The 15,523-nt window shown below is 37.1% G+C and overlaps 1 protein-coding gene across 4 annotated transcripts in view; it reads right to left on the reverse strand.

Moving 5' to 3' along the window:
• Positions 1–3,477: 3,477 nt before the first annotated feature.
• dpr15 (defective proboscis extension response 15) overlaps positions 3,478–15,523 on the reverse strand; it is a 28,982-nt gene continuing 16,936 nt past the window's right edge. For all 4 annotated transcript variants that reach the window (XM_002056668.4, XM_015170272.3, XM_032433928.2 and 1 more), the window contains exons 4-7: positions 12,992–13,226; positions 11,527–12,203; positions 10,671–10,776; positions 3,478–4,103 (exon numbers count right to left, since the gene is read on the reverse strand). In XM_002056668.4, coding sequence (XP_002056704.2) covers positions 3,730–4,103; positions 10,671–10,776; positions 11,527–12,203; positions 12,992–13,226 — 1,392 coding nt within the window. In that variant the 3' untranslated portion in view covers positions 3,478–3,729. The remainder of the gene's footprint in view (positions 4,104–10,670; positions 10,777–11,526; positions 12,204–12,991; positions 13,227–15,523) is intronic.

The following is a 15,523-nucleotide window of genomic DNA, read 5'->3' on the forward strand; positions in this document are numbered from 1 at the left end:
GTTGTTGTGGTCGATGTTGTTGTTGTTGTCGACGTCGTTGTCGATGTTGTTGTCGACGTTGTTGTCGACGTTGTTGTCGTTGTGCAAGGTGTTGTTGTTGTAGTCGTTGTTGTGGTCGTTGTTGTAGTTGTTGTTGTTGTCGACGTCGTTGTCGTTGTGCAAGGTGTTGTTGTTGTGGTTGTAGTCGTTGTTGTGGTTGTTGTTGTTGTCGTCGTCGTTGTCGTCGTTGTCGTTGTTGTTGTGCAAGGAGTTGTCGTCGTTGTTGTGGTCGATGTTGTTGTTGTTGTCGACGTCGTTGTCGATGTTGTTGTCGACGTTGTTGTCGACGTTGTTGTCGTTGTGCAAGGTGTTGTTGTTGTAGTCGTTGTTGTGGTCGTTGTTGTAGATGTTGTTGTTGTAGTGGTTGTTGTAGTCGTTGTTGTCGACGTCGTTGTACAAGGTGTTGTTGTTGTGGTCGTTGTTGTAGATGTTGTGGTGGTGGTTGTGGTTGTCGTTGTTGACGATGTGGTTGTGCAAGGAGTTGTAGAAGTTGTAGTCGTGCAGGGTGTTGTCTCTGCTTGTGGTGGTGAGATGGGTGTTTTTTCACAGGGGGGTGTTGTTGTTAGCTTTGGCTTATCACATGGGGGCTTTGGAGTTGTTTCGCAAGGAGCTTTACCACTTGATGCCGCTAAATGCCCTTCGTGATCATGCCCAGAGACTATAGCACTACTGCGATCTCCATTGCGGCATTCCACAAGGCTCGGCAGGTTGCATATTTGGGTCCTGGGATCGAAGTAAAGGCCATGAGCACATTCCCTTCGCAGCGCACGGCCGCGCAGACAAACATAGAAGCTGGAACAGCTGATGGGATCCGCAAAGGAAAGGCCATTAATGTGCTCCGTACAATCAGGCTTCTGTGCCTCTCCGCTTGCAGCCAGAGCAGAGAGGGTAATCACAAGTGTGAGCAGCAGCAAGTTGTCTGCAAAGGACAACAGAAGCATTTAGTATAGACCCAAATAACCAGCCCAGTCCACAACTTACAAACTCTCATTGTTGTAGATAGTCCTGTGCGTTACTTTCACCGTTGGGAGTATAAACTTTTCCACTGTACGACCAACTGCAGCAAGTGCACCGCTTATATAGGGCCCAGTTCCCCACTTATCAACCACAATTACACCAAGAATTGCTCAGCCACTTGACTGCGACACGCCCCTTACACGTATGTGTGTGTCGGAAGCACGTTGTCGGAATCAAGAATACCATTAGCTTAATTAACCGTCCGACGTTGAAACCTAAGTATTCTCGATCAGTATCAATAGACGAGAATGTATCGGAACGTCTTGTCTTCTGGATATAAAACTCAATAATGTACACAGTCATGATAGTAATAGCCGATATATAGAGAGATATATGTATATCAGGCTGTGGACTTCAAAAGAGCAAAGATCTGTTTGAAAAATAGTCGGACAGGGACAGCTTTCTGACTGAAGTTTCAAATCATGTTTTCAAAATGTCCTCTCTTAACAAAATGCCACATGGTTTGAGCAGCGTTTAAGAACTAAAGAACTAGTTGATAAACATGATCTTATGACTTGGGAACCAAAACTATAATATCGAAGAAACTTATCTCAAAATTGCTAAAAGTCTTACGCTTTACTTTACTTTTTTGGTTAGCAACTTTTTTCCAAAAATCCAATAAAAACCAGGATACAACTTTTTTATTACTGCAACAAAATGGCGCATTCTGACTTCTACAAAAACCAGCTCAAACAACCACAGATTTTGCAAGTGGCTCCTCGGCACATAAAGAATTAATATTTTTTAGTCAGTTTTGGTATTTGCTGAAATGTTGGCTAAAATAAAAGTATATTTGTTACCAGGCTAAACGTGTGTGTGGTGTGTGTCTGTGTGCGTGGTGTAAGAGGAAGATTTTTCAAACATTTGCGTTTTGCATTTGCCATCCCCAAACACTTGTGGTCCGACAAATGAATGAATATTTAACAAGCTTGTGCACAATTCATGAGCACTGTTTGAATATTTTAGTTGACACGTTGAGTTCCAACATACACACGAGCAGCTAAAGTCCTTGTTGTCCTGGGTATTAGCTCATGCGGTTGTATTCGAGGCATGTGCTTTTGTCTGCTAGCATTTCAATCTACGTAGATATAATATACCGGGAATAGATTTGTGACAGCATACATTTTCTCTGCACTGAAAAGAACAGACACTGAGGTAGCCAGCTCTCATACCATGCATAAATAATTGAAATTAATAATAATAATAAATAAATAATAATTAATACTAAGTCGAATAGTTGTGGACAGTACACGAGCTACTCATATATATACTTACATCCATAATTTTGAAAAATACTGAAAAACCCTTAAGCCTTATTATTTAATTTAGGGAAAATGTATTTAATTTAGCTGTCATCACTTATGATAATCGCTTAAAACTTAATGCAAATATATTTATTATATATTTTGTTTATTTTTAAAGCAAACATCAAAACGGAAATTGTCGCAAACATTTGAAACACTTACTACTTATTTTTCAGCATAAGTTTCATATTTCATATTTTTGCAAGTCTATAACACTAACTAAGGTTTGCATGTAGTACTTAATATGTTACTGTTTATTTATTTTAAATTTGTTGTTTATTTTAGCTGCTTCAATTATTTATTATTAAAGAACGCTGTAGCTTACATATCCGATACACACACACATATGTACACAGTTCCTTAGAAGTGATCGTAAATTTTTATAAATATATTTTTTTAATTCTGTATTTATTATTGTTTACATATATGTAAAATTCTACTTTTTTAGTTTTCTTTTAACTAATACGCATAATATTACGTTATATTTACAAATTCATGCTGAGCCAGTTTTAAGTAAGTAGAAAGCTATGTTCTCATATGTCGGAAGGCTTTCGGGAAAATTATTTTTAAAGGGAAGTACACGGAAGTAAAAGGTGTAGCCGATATTTGCTTTTCAAATATTTCTAGATTTTTTCCGATAACTGTCATGATATTACCATTTACTATTTATTTATTATTTTATGCTCAATGCGGCATTTTCTTTTTGTTTCATTGTGCATTATAACACTTTCTTGCATTTTTTTGTTTAATACAAATTTCTTTTGTAATTTTATATGTATTATCTTTTAAGTGTATATATTTTGTTTTTCGGCAGAAAGTAGCCTTCCGCTTTTTGAAAAATCTTACTTTATGTGCTGTTTATTTTATTTTAATTCAGCGTAGCCTTTTATGTATAGTATTATAATGTTACAACCGCAACCCATAACGCATTTCACGCGACTCTTAATCTTAAAGATTTCGAAATGAAAGTTGGTTCTCAAAAATTTCTTTCTTCAATATATACACAACTCACTAGAGGTTTTCATATAATTGATTTTTTGTTACCCAAAGAGGTAGAGATTGAATATGTTAAACGAAAGCAAAAAGATAAAATGTGAAATATAAGTTAGTGGAAATATAAGTATGTATATATTGTAAAGATACACATATATTTAATATCTGTAAGCAATATGTTGACTTTATGGTAATACATGAGCTCGCTTATGCATTTGTAGTGTATCTACGTTAAAACATACTCGTAGCTACATTTTGCAAATGTATCTCATTGGTTGGACTTAAATTTCTAGGCATATTTCAAGTTTGCAGCGGGCAGCATCCATGTGTTATTCTGCTTCTCCTGCTGCTGCTGCTGTTGCCGGTGGTTTATTGCTCAAGTTTTATCCTCGGCCACTTTGGTACCACTAATTGAGCTGCTGACGTGGCCACAGCTGCCGTCGTAGTCACCGCCGAGTCCGTGCCTGCGGGTTGTCGTCTGAGTCTGTGCGCAGAGCCTGCGGCTGACAATTGAGGTGCATGTTGTCCTTGTTGGCGATTTTGGACCCTGGAGCGCTATAGCAGGGTGTTTGTTGACTTGGTTATAGCCATGATTGCTGCAGCTTGCCACATTTCTGGCGGACATAAATTTAATAATCCACAAAAGTGTCAAAATCGTTGAAATGTTCCGCCACGGCAAATAGCCCGGACAACCAATTAGCGTATTCCAGCTGATGCTGCCTGATTTAATGGCCGATGCGGAGTATTCACCTGACCATCAGAAAGAAACAGGTCACATGTTTTTTGGCTTCTGTTTAACAATAGCTTGTTATTCTAATTTCAATTGCAATTGCATTCGCACCAGTTTTACGAAAATAAATGCACAAGCTGAACGCTAAAAATCCAGTTTAGGCCCCAAATACATTCAATTTGAACTCAAATTTGTTGTAAAACAATTTGTGCAATTTACAAAAGCTTGTAATGTGTGTGCGTAACAAGTCCGTCGAATAAACAGAGGCATATTGTAATTAAATATTTCTATGGCGAAATTGAACAACAAACAGTAAAGCCGAGAAGGGTAAACAGAAGAGCGCATAAATTAACTGATATTTGAGTATCGTTTTATGGTATTTTATGTTGTATGAGGCACAGGCGTGAAATGTGCACAAGATAAATATTTGAAATTAAATCAATAATGTCAAAATGAACTAGTTGTATAACATCAAATAAAGTGCACTAAAATAAAAGCTGACTAAATTCAATTATAAAGCAGCAAGTTTCAAATGCAACGAAATGATATTTTACCTTATGCTAAAACAAAAATTACAAGTTATGGTAAGTTTAATAAAGTTGCCTAACTAAGCTATAAACAAAACTATAACTAACCTGTACAAAAGAAGAAAAATATTTACTTTAAAAAATGAGTTAGTAGTAGGCAATGATGGTATTTGCATGCATAAGATACCAAATAAAATATATATTCAGTCTGAATACCACAAGCTATATACACTTGTATTTAATTAAAATTATGTACAAAATTCCAAATTTGCCTAATCATCAAAAATTTGAATATATGCGTGCTGCATAGCAAATTTTGTTTTGCATTTCATTTTATCATTTTTCCACTCGGTCAACCAATTGCAAAAATATCCCAAGCTAATTTATGTAAAATAATTAAGTATAGCTAAATGTTTTGACCCCAAGCAGGACATGTCGACATGTTGGATATACATATATATAATAAATACTCTGTATAGGCAACTTAATGTATAGGAGGAGAATCGTTTATTTATACACATTTTATATACATATATAAATATATTTATATATAATATATTTTGTATATTTTGGCATATGGATATTCTATATATGGCTAGGCGTGAAGTATATAAAAATATAAATTCAAAGTGTGCATGTGTGTGTGCAATACATGAGAAAACGTGCCAATAAAAAATGGGAAAATGCATGCACATAAATAAATGATAATATCATTAAGTTATTAATAATCATTTGTCATTATTGTAGTTGTTGCCTTTTTGTTTTCATTTTTTGCAGCAATTCTGCAGCCGCCATCATCGAGTTGTCCAGCAGCAACAACAACAACAGAAACCTTTTACAATATCAACAACAGTAGCACCACACAATGACATTAACTTTATTAACCCTTTGGCGCTCATGTAAAAATGCATGTTAAAATATTGAATTTCAAACAGAAGTCGAGAAACCTGCGTTTTTGTTTTTTTTTTGTTGCTATTACATAGGCACACTCTTGCTCCCCCCTTACCAAAAATCTCCTCCGGCCTAGTGTTTCCGTGATTTTCATTATCCGGCTTTAACATGTTTTACTCATTTGTTCGGCTTAAAAGTGCTGCGGGCAGCATTTTATCTGCACCAATTAGTCGAATATTAAAAATACATAAATTGTATGCAATATTTGTCTTGTTTTTCCATTTTTCAGATTTTTATATTTTTTTACTGTATGTGTGTGGGGTATTGTAAAAATGTAATCAATAAAGTTGAACGCACAAAATGCCTTCGAATCACCACTTTTTTTCTTCTGTATTTAACAGGTTTATGCAGTTAATAAGAGGTCTATTTTGATATATTTAGTCAGTCTACGGGCAGCTCCATTAAAGTCCTGCGTAATTGGCATAATTGTGTGCTTGGGGGGGAAACTTGGTTACATATAAATATTAATAACTTCATTAAAACTATTTAAATATATATCTAGGGAGCAGAATTCTATTCAAATCTTCGCTTCATAAGAGATCTCAAGAGGCTAATAATGATATTATTTTGACTAATGTGTCAATATATAAGATCTCCATATATAAAACTTTTTGTCCTGTCTGGCTGACTGGCTGACTGACTGATTGGTGATCAACGTACAGCCCAAACCGTAAGAGCTAGGAATCTTAAATTTTCACTGTAGTTACCTTATGTTATGAAGGTGCACGTAAAGACGGGGTTTCGTGAAATTCCACCCGCAAGTATGGAAAATTCGCGAAAAACGTTTTTATGAAACTTTGTTGTTTACCATCCGATTTACAACAACAGAAACCTTTTACAATATCAACAACAGTAGCACCACACAATGACATTAACTTTATTAACCCTTTGGCGCTCATGTAAAAATGCATGTTAAAATATTGAATTTCAAACAGAAGTCGAGAAACCTGCGTTTTTGTTTTTTTTTTGTTGCTATTACATAGGCACACTCTTGCTCCCCCCTTACCAAAAATCTCCTCCGGCCTAGTGTTTCCGTGATTTTCATTATCCGGCTTTAACATGTTTTACTCATTTGTTCGGCTTAAAAGTGCTGCGGGCAGCATTTTATCTGCACCAATTAGTCGAATATTAAAAATACATAAATTGTATGCAATATTTGTCTTGTTTTTCCATTTTTCAGATTTTTATATTTTTTTACTGTATGTGTGTGGGGTATTGTAAAAATGTAATCAATAAAGTTGAACGCACAAAATGCCTTCGAATCACCACTTTTTTTCTTCTGTATTTAACAGGTTTATGCAGTTAATAAGAGGTCTATTTTGATATATTTAGTCAGTCTACGGGCAGCTCCATTAAAGTCCTGCGTAATTGGCATAATTGTGTGCTTGGGGGGGAAACTTGGTTACATATAAATATTAATAACTTCATTAAAACTATTTAAATATATATCTAGGGAGCAGAATTCTATTCAAATCTTCGCTTCATAAGAGATCTCAAGAGGCTAATAATGATATTATTTTGACTAATGTGTCAATATATAAGATCTCCATATATAAAACTTTTTGTCCTGTCTGGCTGACTGGCTGACTGACTGATTGGTGATCAACGTACAGCCCAAACCGTAAGAGCTAGGAATCTTAAATTTTCACTGTAGTTACCTTATGTTATGAAGGTGCACGTAAAGACGGGGTTTCGTGAAATTCCACCCGCAAGTATGGAAAATTCGCGAAAAACGTTTTTATGAAACTTTGTTGTTTACCATCCGATTGGCCTCAAACTCAATTTCAAAGTTCTTTGTTCAAATTAATTTGAGGGGTGTTTCACACTTTTCCAAAAATGTATTCCTCCTTAGTGGAAATGAGGGTCAAAGATTTGGTGGGTGACGTTTCGCGCTCAAATTCATTTTCAAAGCTCTATATTAAAAATCATTTGAGACGTGTTTTACATTTTTTGCAAAATCTAATCTACCGATGAAGTGGTAGATATACGATTCAAAGATTTCTTGGGTGAAGTTTTAAGTGGTGTCCGATTTCCTTCAAATTCATTTTTAAAGCTCTACATAAGAACTTAATAAATACATGTTTCAGCAATTAGGACAATTCCACCCACAACAGTGGTTAATTAGCGAAAAACATTGGTATGAAATTTTTTTGTTAGCCATCGGATCGGCCTCAACCTTATTTTCAAAGATCATTGCTAAAATTAATTAGAGGGGTGTTTCACACTTTTCGAAAAATCCAAATCCAAATCCAATCAAAGATTTGGTGGGTGGCCTTTTGCCTTCAAATTCATTTGCATGGATCTACATAAAAAAGCATTTGAGACGTGTTTCACATTTTTGTGAAAATGTGTTTCATCGATTTGGGAAATTCCACTCGAAACACTGGTAAAATGACGTAATGCGTTTGTATGATAGTAGTTTATTTACTGTCCGCTCAGTTTCAAAATCATTTTCAAAGCTATTCGAGAACATTGATTTTTTAACATAAGTGCCACGGGTAAGGCCGGGCTATACCCGCTAGTATCATTATACATTTCATATTTTATATTGGCTTAATATTAAAATTTGAATGCGTATTATGAATTATAAAACTTTAGACTTTACCAATTATTTTACAATTAATTTATATATAGCCCTTATCTTGTTAAAGATTTTATATCTTGTAAACATATTTATATAAACTTTTTTCAATTTTTCCCCCACTTTTGTTATTTTTTCCTTGTTGTATACGCCATGATTCATTTAAACTGTTCATAATTTATTGCCTGCCCGATTTGAAGTGGCATTTAACAACTGCACGGCCGCAACCACAGTTGGACTGGGCATGAAAATTGAAGGGGCGCGGCTTACGGACAGCCATGCCCCTAAATCATTGTTTTGCCCCTTTTTGAGTTTTTGACATATGCCAAAAAAAACATGCAGCACTTGACATTCGTACAGAACATGTTCAAAGCCTTTACCCACACGAGCCACAGTTTACCGCAATTGCCAATGCCATTTTTATGGGCATTATTTAAAGAGCCATTGGCTCGAATAAACGTGACAGCAGTTCTTGTTACTGTTTTTGTTGTTTGTGTTGCGCCTGACAACGTGTAAGCGACAAGTGCAGAGCGCGCACCTGTCCCTCAAGCAACCAGCACATCAGGTGTCATCATCGCTTTGCAGGGAACGCCACATCCATATCCACCCTCATGTCTTGTTGGGGCGCAGTTAAGTAGCACGGTTTAAACAGAACACATGTCAAAGTTGACATACACGCACTGCTCAAACAACAACAGAAATTACAGCACGGGAATATATACACATGCTGCAGACCAAACGATTTACATGTAAACATAAATTGTGTATTGGCATACAAATATCTCACTACGCATCTGAGATATATGGATACGAAGATACAAAGATACATAGATACAAATGTATCTCTGTGCGTAACTGAACAAACAGACAGGCAGGCAGATAGTTGGCTTTCGTATGTATTTACTAGTTTATAGCTCATTCTCATCATAATCGTTAACATCATCATCGTGAGACACGAAGATACACAGATACAAATGTACCCTTGTGCAGAACTGGGCAAACAGACAGACGCTACTTGGCAATAGTATTTGCGATGTACTATGTTTTGTATTCTTATAGGTCATCCTTATCATTATCATTAGCATTATCATCATCATTCAATTCAAGATTCAAAGCTATGTAGAAACAAATGTATCTTTGTACGCTAAAAGACAAATAGAAAGATATTTGATTTTTGTATGTCTCTACTCTGTCTTGTATGTTTATAGTTAATCATTCTTATTATGATAAACATTACAAGCACTACAGAAATGCAAAATTATATAGATACAAATGTATCTTTATGCGAAAACAAGCAGATAGTTGTCTATAGTATGTGCTATGTATGTGCCAATTGCTCATCCTCCGCATTATTACATTATCATTATCAACATTTACTCCAACATTGAGATACAGTGTGGCAAAGATACATATATAAAAATTTATATTTTTTGCTACTAGGCCCTACCCAGATAGTTGGCTTCCCATTGCTTTCTTATAGGTCATCCCCATCATTATCAGCTAGATCATCATCAACATAATCATCCTCATCATCATCAACGGCGTTCTCATTCCCAGTATCGCCGTTGCGGACATTGAGCAAATATCGGAATTGTGGGACATTTGCAGATAACAATAAAAGTGCAACCGTTGCTGTTGTTGCCTGCTATTTCTGTTGCTGCTGTTGTAACAGCAACTGCTGCTGCTGCTGTTGCTGCTAATGTAGCTGTTTTTGTCTGAGTGGCCATCAGCAAACGTAGAAAATTGTGTAAACAAAATAAAAATGAAAGGCTGCACACTGGAATAAACATGTGGAGTTAGCTTATAGAAAGAAAAAAAAAACTGGACTCCAATGTGTGTGACAAGTATTTTAGAAAAATATGACCATGTTCAGGTTCTACTTCAATAAGGTGTGGTCATATTAAACAAAAAAGAGGGTTCAGGTATAAATTTCCAAAAAAAAATAAAAAATAAGTAAAGTTACTTTAATATATGTGAAAATGTCGTATTTATGATTACAGCTGTGAATAAATGTGTACAGAATTTATTATAGCTAACGTAGAAAATTATTTTTAAAAAATGAAAACGAAAGCTTGCGCAATGAAAGAAACATGTGAAGTAAGCTTATAGAAATAAAAGAAACTTTGAGAAGAGTGTGACCAAGTTCTAGTTCTACTTCAATAAGGCGTTGTCATATCAAACAAAAAAGATAATTCAGGTATAAATTTCAATGTAAATAAAAAGTAAAATATTTTTAAAATATAGGTAAAAATGTATAATTTATGATTAAAGATACATAATTATTTTTTGATTATTATCCATTCTATTCTACTGACATAAGACACATTTTTTAAGCAAAAAATAATCACTTTGTGCCACTGTGCATACGCTTGTGAATCAAAAGTCAGCAAAGTAAAATTCAATTAGGCTAAATGAAAACTTAATTCTATTGGCATGCAATACAAAAATAGTTGGCACTGACTGTGCTGCTTGGCAAACCCGTCCCCCTTCCCCCCTACCCGTCCTGTACAAACGTCATACAGACTTACCGTTTAGCACGTGCAGCACAATGGTGCGCGGGGCACTGTTCGAGGGGCTGCACGTATAGTTGCCAGAGTCCAGCTTCACCACGGCGGGTATGATAAGCGACGCGGTCTGCGGGAAAACGAAAACAGAATGATAAAAAAGAGAGAAAAACAGCTCGTAAATATATAGAAATGCGATACTTGAGCTGGCGAGACAGCTGACAGACTGGTTGGCGCGCGAGGTACGGGGCGCCGGGCGCAGGGAACGTGTATGTGCCACGGGATGCCGCACAGCAGGCAACTACGGGTGCCGCGCTCACGGCCAATGTGAAGATGGGAAAAATTAAAATACAAAATATGCACACACTCATATTATATATTAAAATTATAATTTTATGACGTTGACAATTTTCGACAGTGTTGGAAAATTGAATGCAAAATGCCAGCGCGCATTTTGCGTGGCAATTTGCGTAATGTAAACGCGTTAAATGAAAATGCACTACAAGAAAATCAAGTAAATAAAATACTTAAAGTGATTAATATTCTATTAAATTATGTTTAAAGCATTTTTAATTTAATAATTTAAAGTTGATGTAACAGAAGTGATAGAAATGGCTTGGTTCAAATGCAAAAGAATTGAATCAAGAATTTGCGTGCTTGAATTTACCATAAAGCGCTCTTAAAGAAAGTAGAGAGTTACTCAGATTAAAGTAAAACATTTTGCTAATGAGATTTTTAAAGGTGACTATCATAACTTTTGCATTCGAATCAAGTTACTTGGTTTTTTCTCCAAGTGTATTGGGGAGCAGAGGGGCAGTTGGTTGGGCGAGGTGTATGATAATGATAAGGGACACGCCCACACGTGCGGTAAGCCACTTACCGTTATCTGCTTAATGAAACTGCTGCTTGGCAGCATTGTTGTTGTTGTTGTTGTTGTTGTTGTTGTTGCACTTGCCGCTATAGTTGTCGTCGATGTTGTTGTTGTGCTTGGCTCGGCCGTAGTTGTTGCTGTTGCGGTTGTCATGGCTGCTGGTGCTGCTGTTGTTGTCAGCGCATCAGGTGCTGTTGCTAGCCGGGCGCCTGCTTCAGTGGCAACGCCTGCTGCAAATGCAACGGCTGCAGCTGTCGTCGTTGACATTGTGGATGTTGTAGGCGTGGCCGTAGCCATAGTTGGCAGCACGTAACCATATCCGGCGATGACAGCCACATCGCTCACCGTTATCGCGTCTAGAATGTACGAACGTGTTATGGCCGCTATATCATTTAGGGTATCTGCTGCAGCCGATGTCGACGTCGACGTTGACGTCGATGTAGACGTTGACGTTGACGTTACCGCTGTTGCCGCTGTCGGCATCGTTGGCACTTCCGCTGGCAGATCGATGCGCTCAATTTCCGTTCGCCAGCCGCGACGATTATGCAAATAGATTTGCTTCTGATTGTAAAACCAATTAATGAAAAGTGGCGGCTCCAGTGCCTGGCTAATTATGCAGCGCAGTTTCACTTGACTTCCGGCCTTCACGTGACGCGTGGATTCGCCAATTAATTCCGTTTTAGGTTCTGCAAGAGAGCAAGAGAGAAGGAAATAGACAGAGCGCACATCCACACACGCATTTAGAGAGTCGCTCACAGTCTGTGTAATATCTGTGTGCCACAGATTTATGGGCCTGCTCTGTGATTTATGTTTGGGTTTGGGGCGTGGAATGCATTGGATTTCGGTCTGGGTTTCATTGATTGTCCCTGGAACACCTTAATAACAGGCTGAGATGTTACGAGGTGGAGACTTTAAATCTGCTGATGCGGACAGAAATTTTACAGAATGCATTTTGTGCAATTTTATTAAAGAAATTTCACGAATGTGTTATTAGAATGCCTGCGTGCATTTCTTTACGGCAACATTTTAAGAGCAATTTAGCTCTTAGTAAATGCAGAAATGAATAAAGTTAAGAGAAACAGTTATATTTTTAAAAATATAATTTAAATTAATTAAGTTATATCGTTAAAAAAAATACCTGCATTTATATAAATGGATTTCCAGTATAAATATTTATTTTCCTTTTTAAGAAGAACCCTCAATTAAAGTTGTGTATTTTGTGAGTGGCTTTATGAAAAACAAATTGAAGTACCCCTGAACATATTTTTCATTTTATTTAATTGGAGTGCGACTTTTCGAGTTTTTTATATGTTTATTTTAAGTGCAAGCAAAATTTAATTTCAATTTCTCTTTACGGAAAACATTTTTATGAAATTTTTTCAATTTTATCAGGAACATTTAAGTTTAATTGTTAGAGAGGAACTACCACTATTGTTGGATAATTTGTAAGCTGCTTTTTATTCCCATTACTCACCCACAATCCGCAAGTGTACAATCGCACTGGCCTTGGGCTCCGTGGACACCTGACACTCGTAGGTGCCCTCATCCTTGAGTTGCACATATTTGATCTGCAGGGACCAGCGCTCGGGGTTCGGAGAGAATACAGACTGAAAGCGCTGATCCGCTATGAAGGTGGTCTGATCCACGGTGAGGATGTGACCATCCCGCATGCGGAGCCAAGAGATGGGCTTCTTCACCAGCTGCTTGACCTGCGGGCGAGAACGCAAGATTTAAATAAAAAAAAAAAACAAAATTAATTTCGAATTAGGCAATAATTGAAATCCATCTGTCAATATTGGTTTCATATTTAAACTCAATTCAATTGGGAGCTTGAGCTCTGGAAGCCCCAAGGCAAATCCCCAGCTGACTAACTGAATGATGTCAGCGAAACTTTTGCTTTAAGAAAACTTTGGCGCCTACAACAACGGGACAAGAACGGTATTGGGGCACAATGTAACGGTAAACAATAACGGCAACAAAATGACGATTCATTTCTGTCAATAATGACAATAATAATTTAGAAGCAATTTTACAAGGCTCCAGACCCAGACTGAGACCCAGGACCAGACCGAGCCCCAACCAAGCCGCACGTAAAGAAAATAATATAGCTCGAGACGGAAACTGAAAGACTTTTTATTGAATGTGTGTGGCAGTGTGTGTGTATATAAATACATTTTATTTATGTTGCTCGGTGTACCAGTTGTACAGCATGTGAAAGCCGTTGTATGAAAGAGCTCATCGTAATTACACTTGGCACAATTTGTCTGACTAGTTTCCCTTCTTGTTGGGCATGTTTTGGGAAAGTTGTTCGTTTATGCTTGTATTGCTTCTGACAGCTAAGGAACTTGTTCGAATTGTCGTTGCGATTGTCATTGATTAAATAACTCAAAATTATGACATTTTTAAGAATTGTTTTAAGAGAAGTAAGCAGCTCCGAAGTCAAAACATGCTCTGCATAAGAACAAGGGAGTTACACTAGTACTTCGACTTGCCCTTGGACTTGGGCTTTAATCTGGATTGGACCTGGAAGCTTAAGAAATGTATTTCAGCATTAAAATATTCCTTAATAAAAGCATTAATTTTTCTAAGACATTATTTAACGTAATTCTAAATTCCCCATTACCCTTTTAAATTTAACCCAAAAAGTATGTTATACATTTTTCTTGATATCAGTTTGTAATATTATTATTATTCCTATCATTCCTATAATATCAATTTGTAATATTACATTTTTAGATATTATGTTAAATCGATGTCCTAACATTATATTTAAATTTCACCTGACTGTCGCCCAGTAGTAAATCGCAGTTACTAGATATATCATTTGATATTATTTTAAAGAAAATCTGTAATATGATACGTATATTTTTAAATTATCTTCTAATCCACTCTAAACTGTGATTCACTTAAAATTCCACGCACACACTTTGCTCGCAGTGTGAGTCAGTGTGACATACACCCTACTGTACTGCATGCGGAGGGGTCGTAGGGGCTACGCAGCAGACTAAACTGGCGATTGCGAACCGTCGCGTTCTGATCCTGGCCCTGGCCCTGGCTCCGGCTCTGGCTCCGGCTGTGTCTGTGGCTGTGGGTGAGGCTGTGCCAGTGGCAGTGGCAAATGATTGTCTTTGAACTGCTGTCATCAACTACATTGTCCGCGTCAGCTACGGCGCCGGCGACGTGAAGTAGTTGCTCAGGGCGGGTGACTGGTGCGGGGTGGGAGGGCGGTCCGTTGAACGACATCATGATTAGATACTATAATCATTTGTGTTTTATGTGCTTGTTGTTTTTCATTGTGGTTGCCGCCCTGTCGCACTCGCCACGCAACTAAAAGTGTCTGAGGCACGCACACAAAAGGCGACCCCTCACACAGCCCCCCACGCCCCTTTACCCCAGCCCAAGCGGAAAGCTGCCCGCCCGTCTGTCTGACTTGGCCATAATTGCTGGTAGTTCCTTAGGCCACCTACTCACAGCTTGTTGTTGTTGCTGGCTGTTGTACGGCTGTTGTACGTGCTGTCAAAACTATATGAATATGCCGTACCAGAATTAACTACATACACACACACAAACACCCCACCTATTATGGCTATGTAAACACCATGGGGCTTAGTACACAACATCAGGGATTAATCTGCACAAGCCCAAATTACTAATTTGCCTATGCGATATACGCTTTAATATAACTGGCGAGATTTTTATAAAATTTTCATTTTATTTTCATTTTTTTTTTTTTTTTTGGAATTTGGAAAAATCGCGAGTGCTGCTTGGCATAGGAATGGAGAATATGATGTTAAGTAATTTATAACCTTTGCTGAACAAAATGATTATAAATTAAAGACAATTATGTTTTGCGATAAAAAATGCCTTGACAGAATATTTAAGGCCACCGTAAGCTTTCTTTTTACTTAAAAAGCTAAACAAAAATGTTCAATAGACCGTTTATTATATGAAATATATAAAAGTCTCCCTTCTCTTTCATTTTCTGCAAACTGTAAATTATCCAGCT

This window comes from Drosophila virilis, chromosome 2 (genome assembly GCF_030788295.1).
Source record: "Drosophila virilis strain 15010-1051.87 chromosome 2, Dvir_AGI_RSII-ME, whole genome shotgun sequence".
In the NCBI taxonomy this organism is placed as follows: domain Eukaryota; kingdom Metazoa; phylum Arthropoda; class Insecta; order Diptera; family Drosophilidae; genus Drosophila; species Drosophila virilis.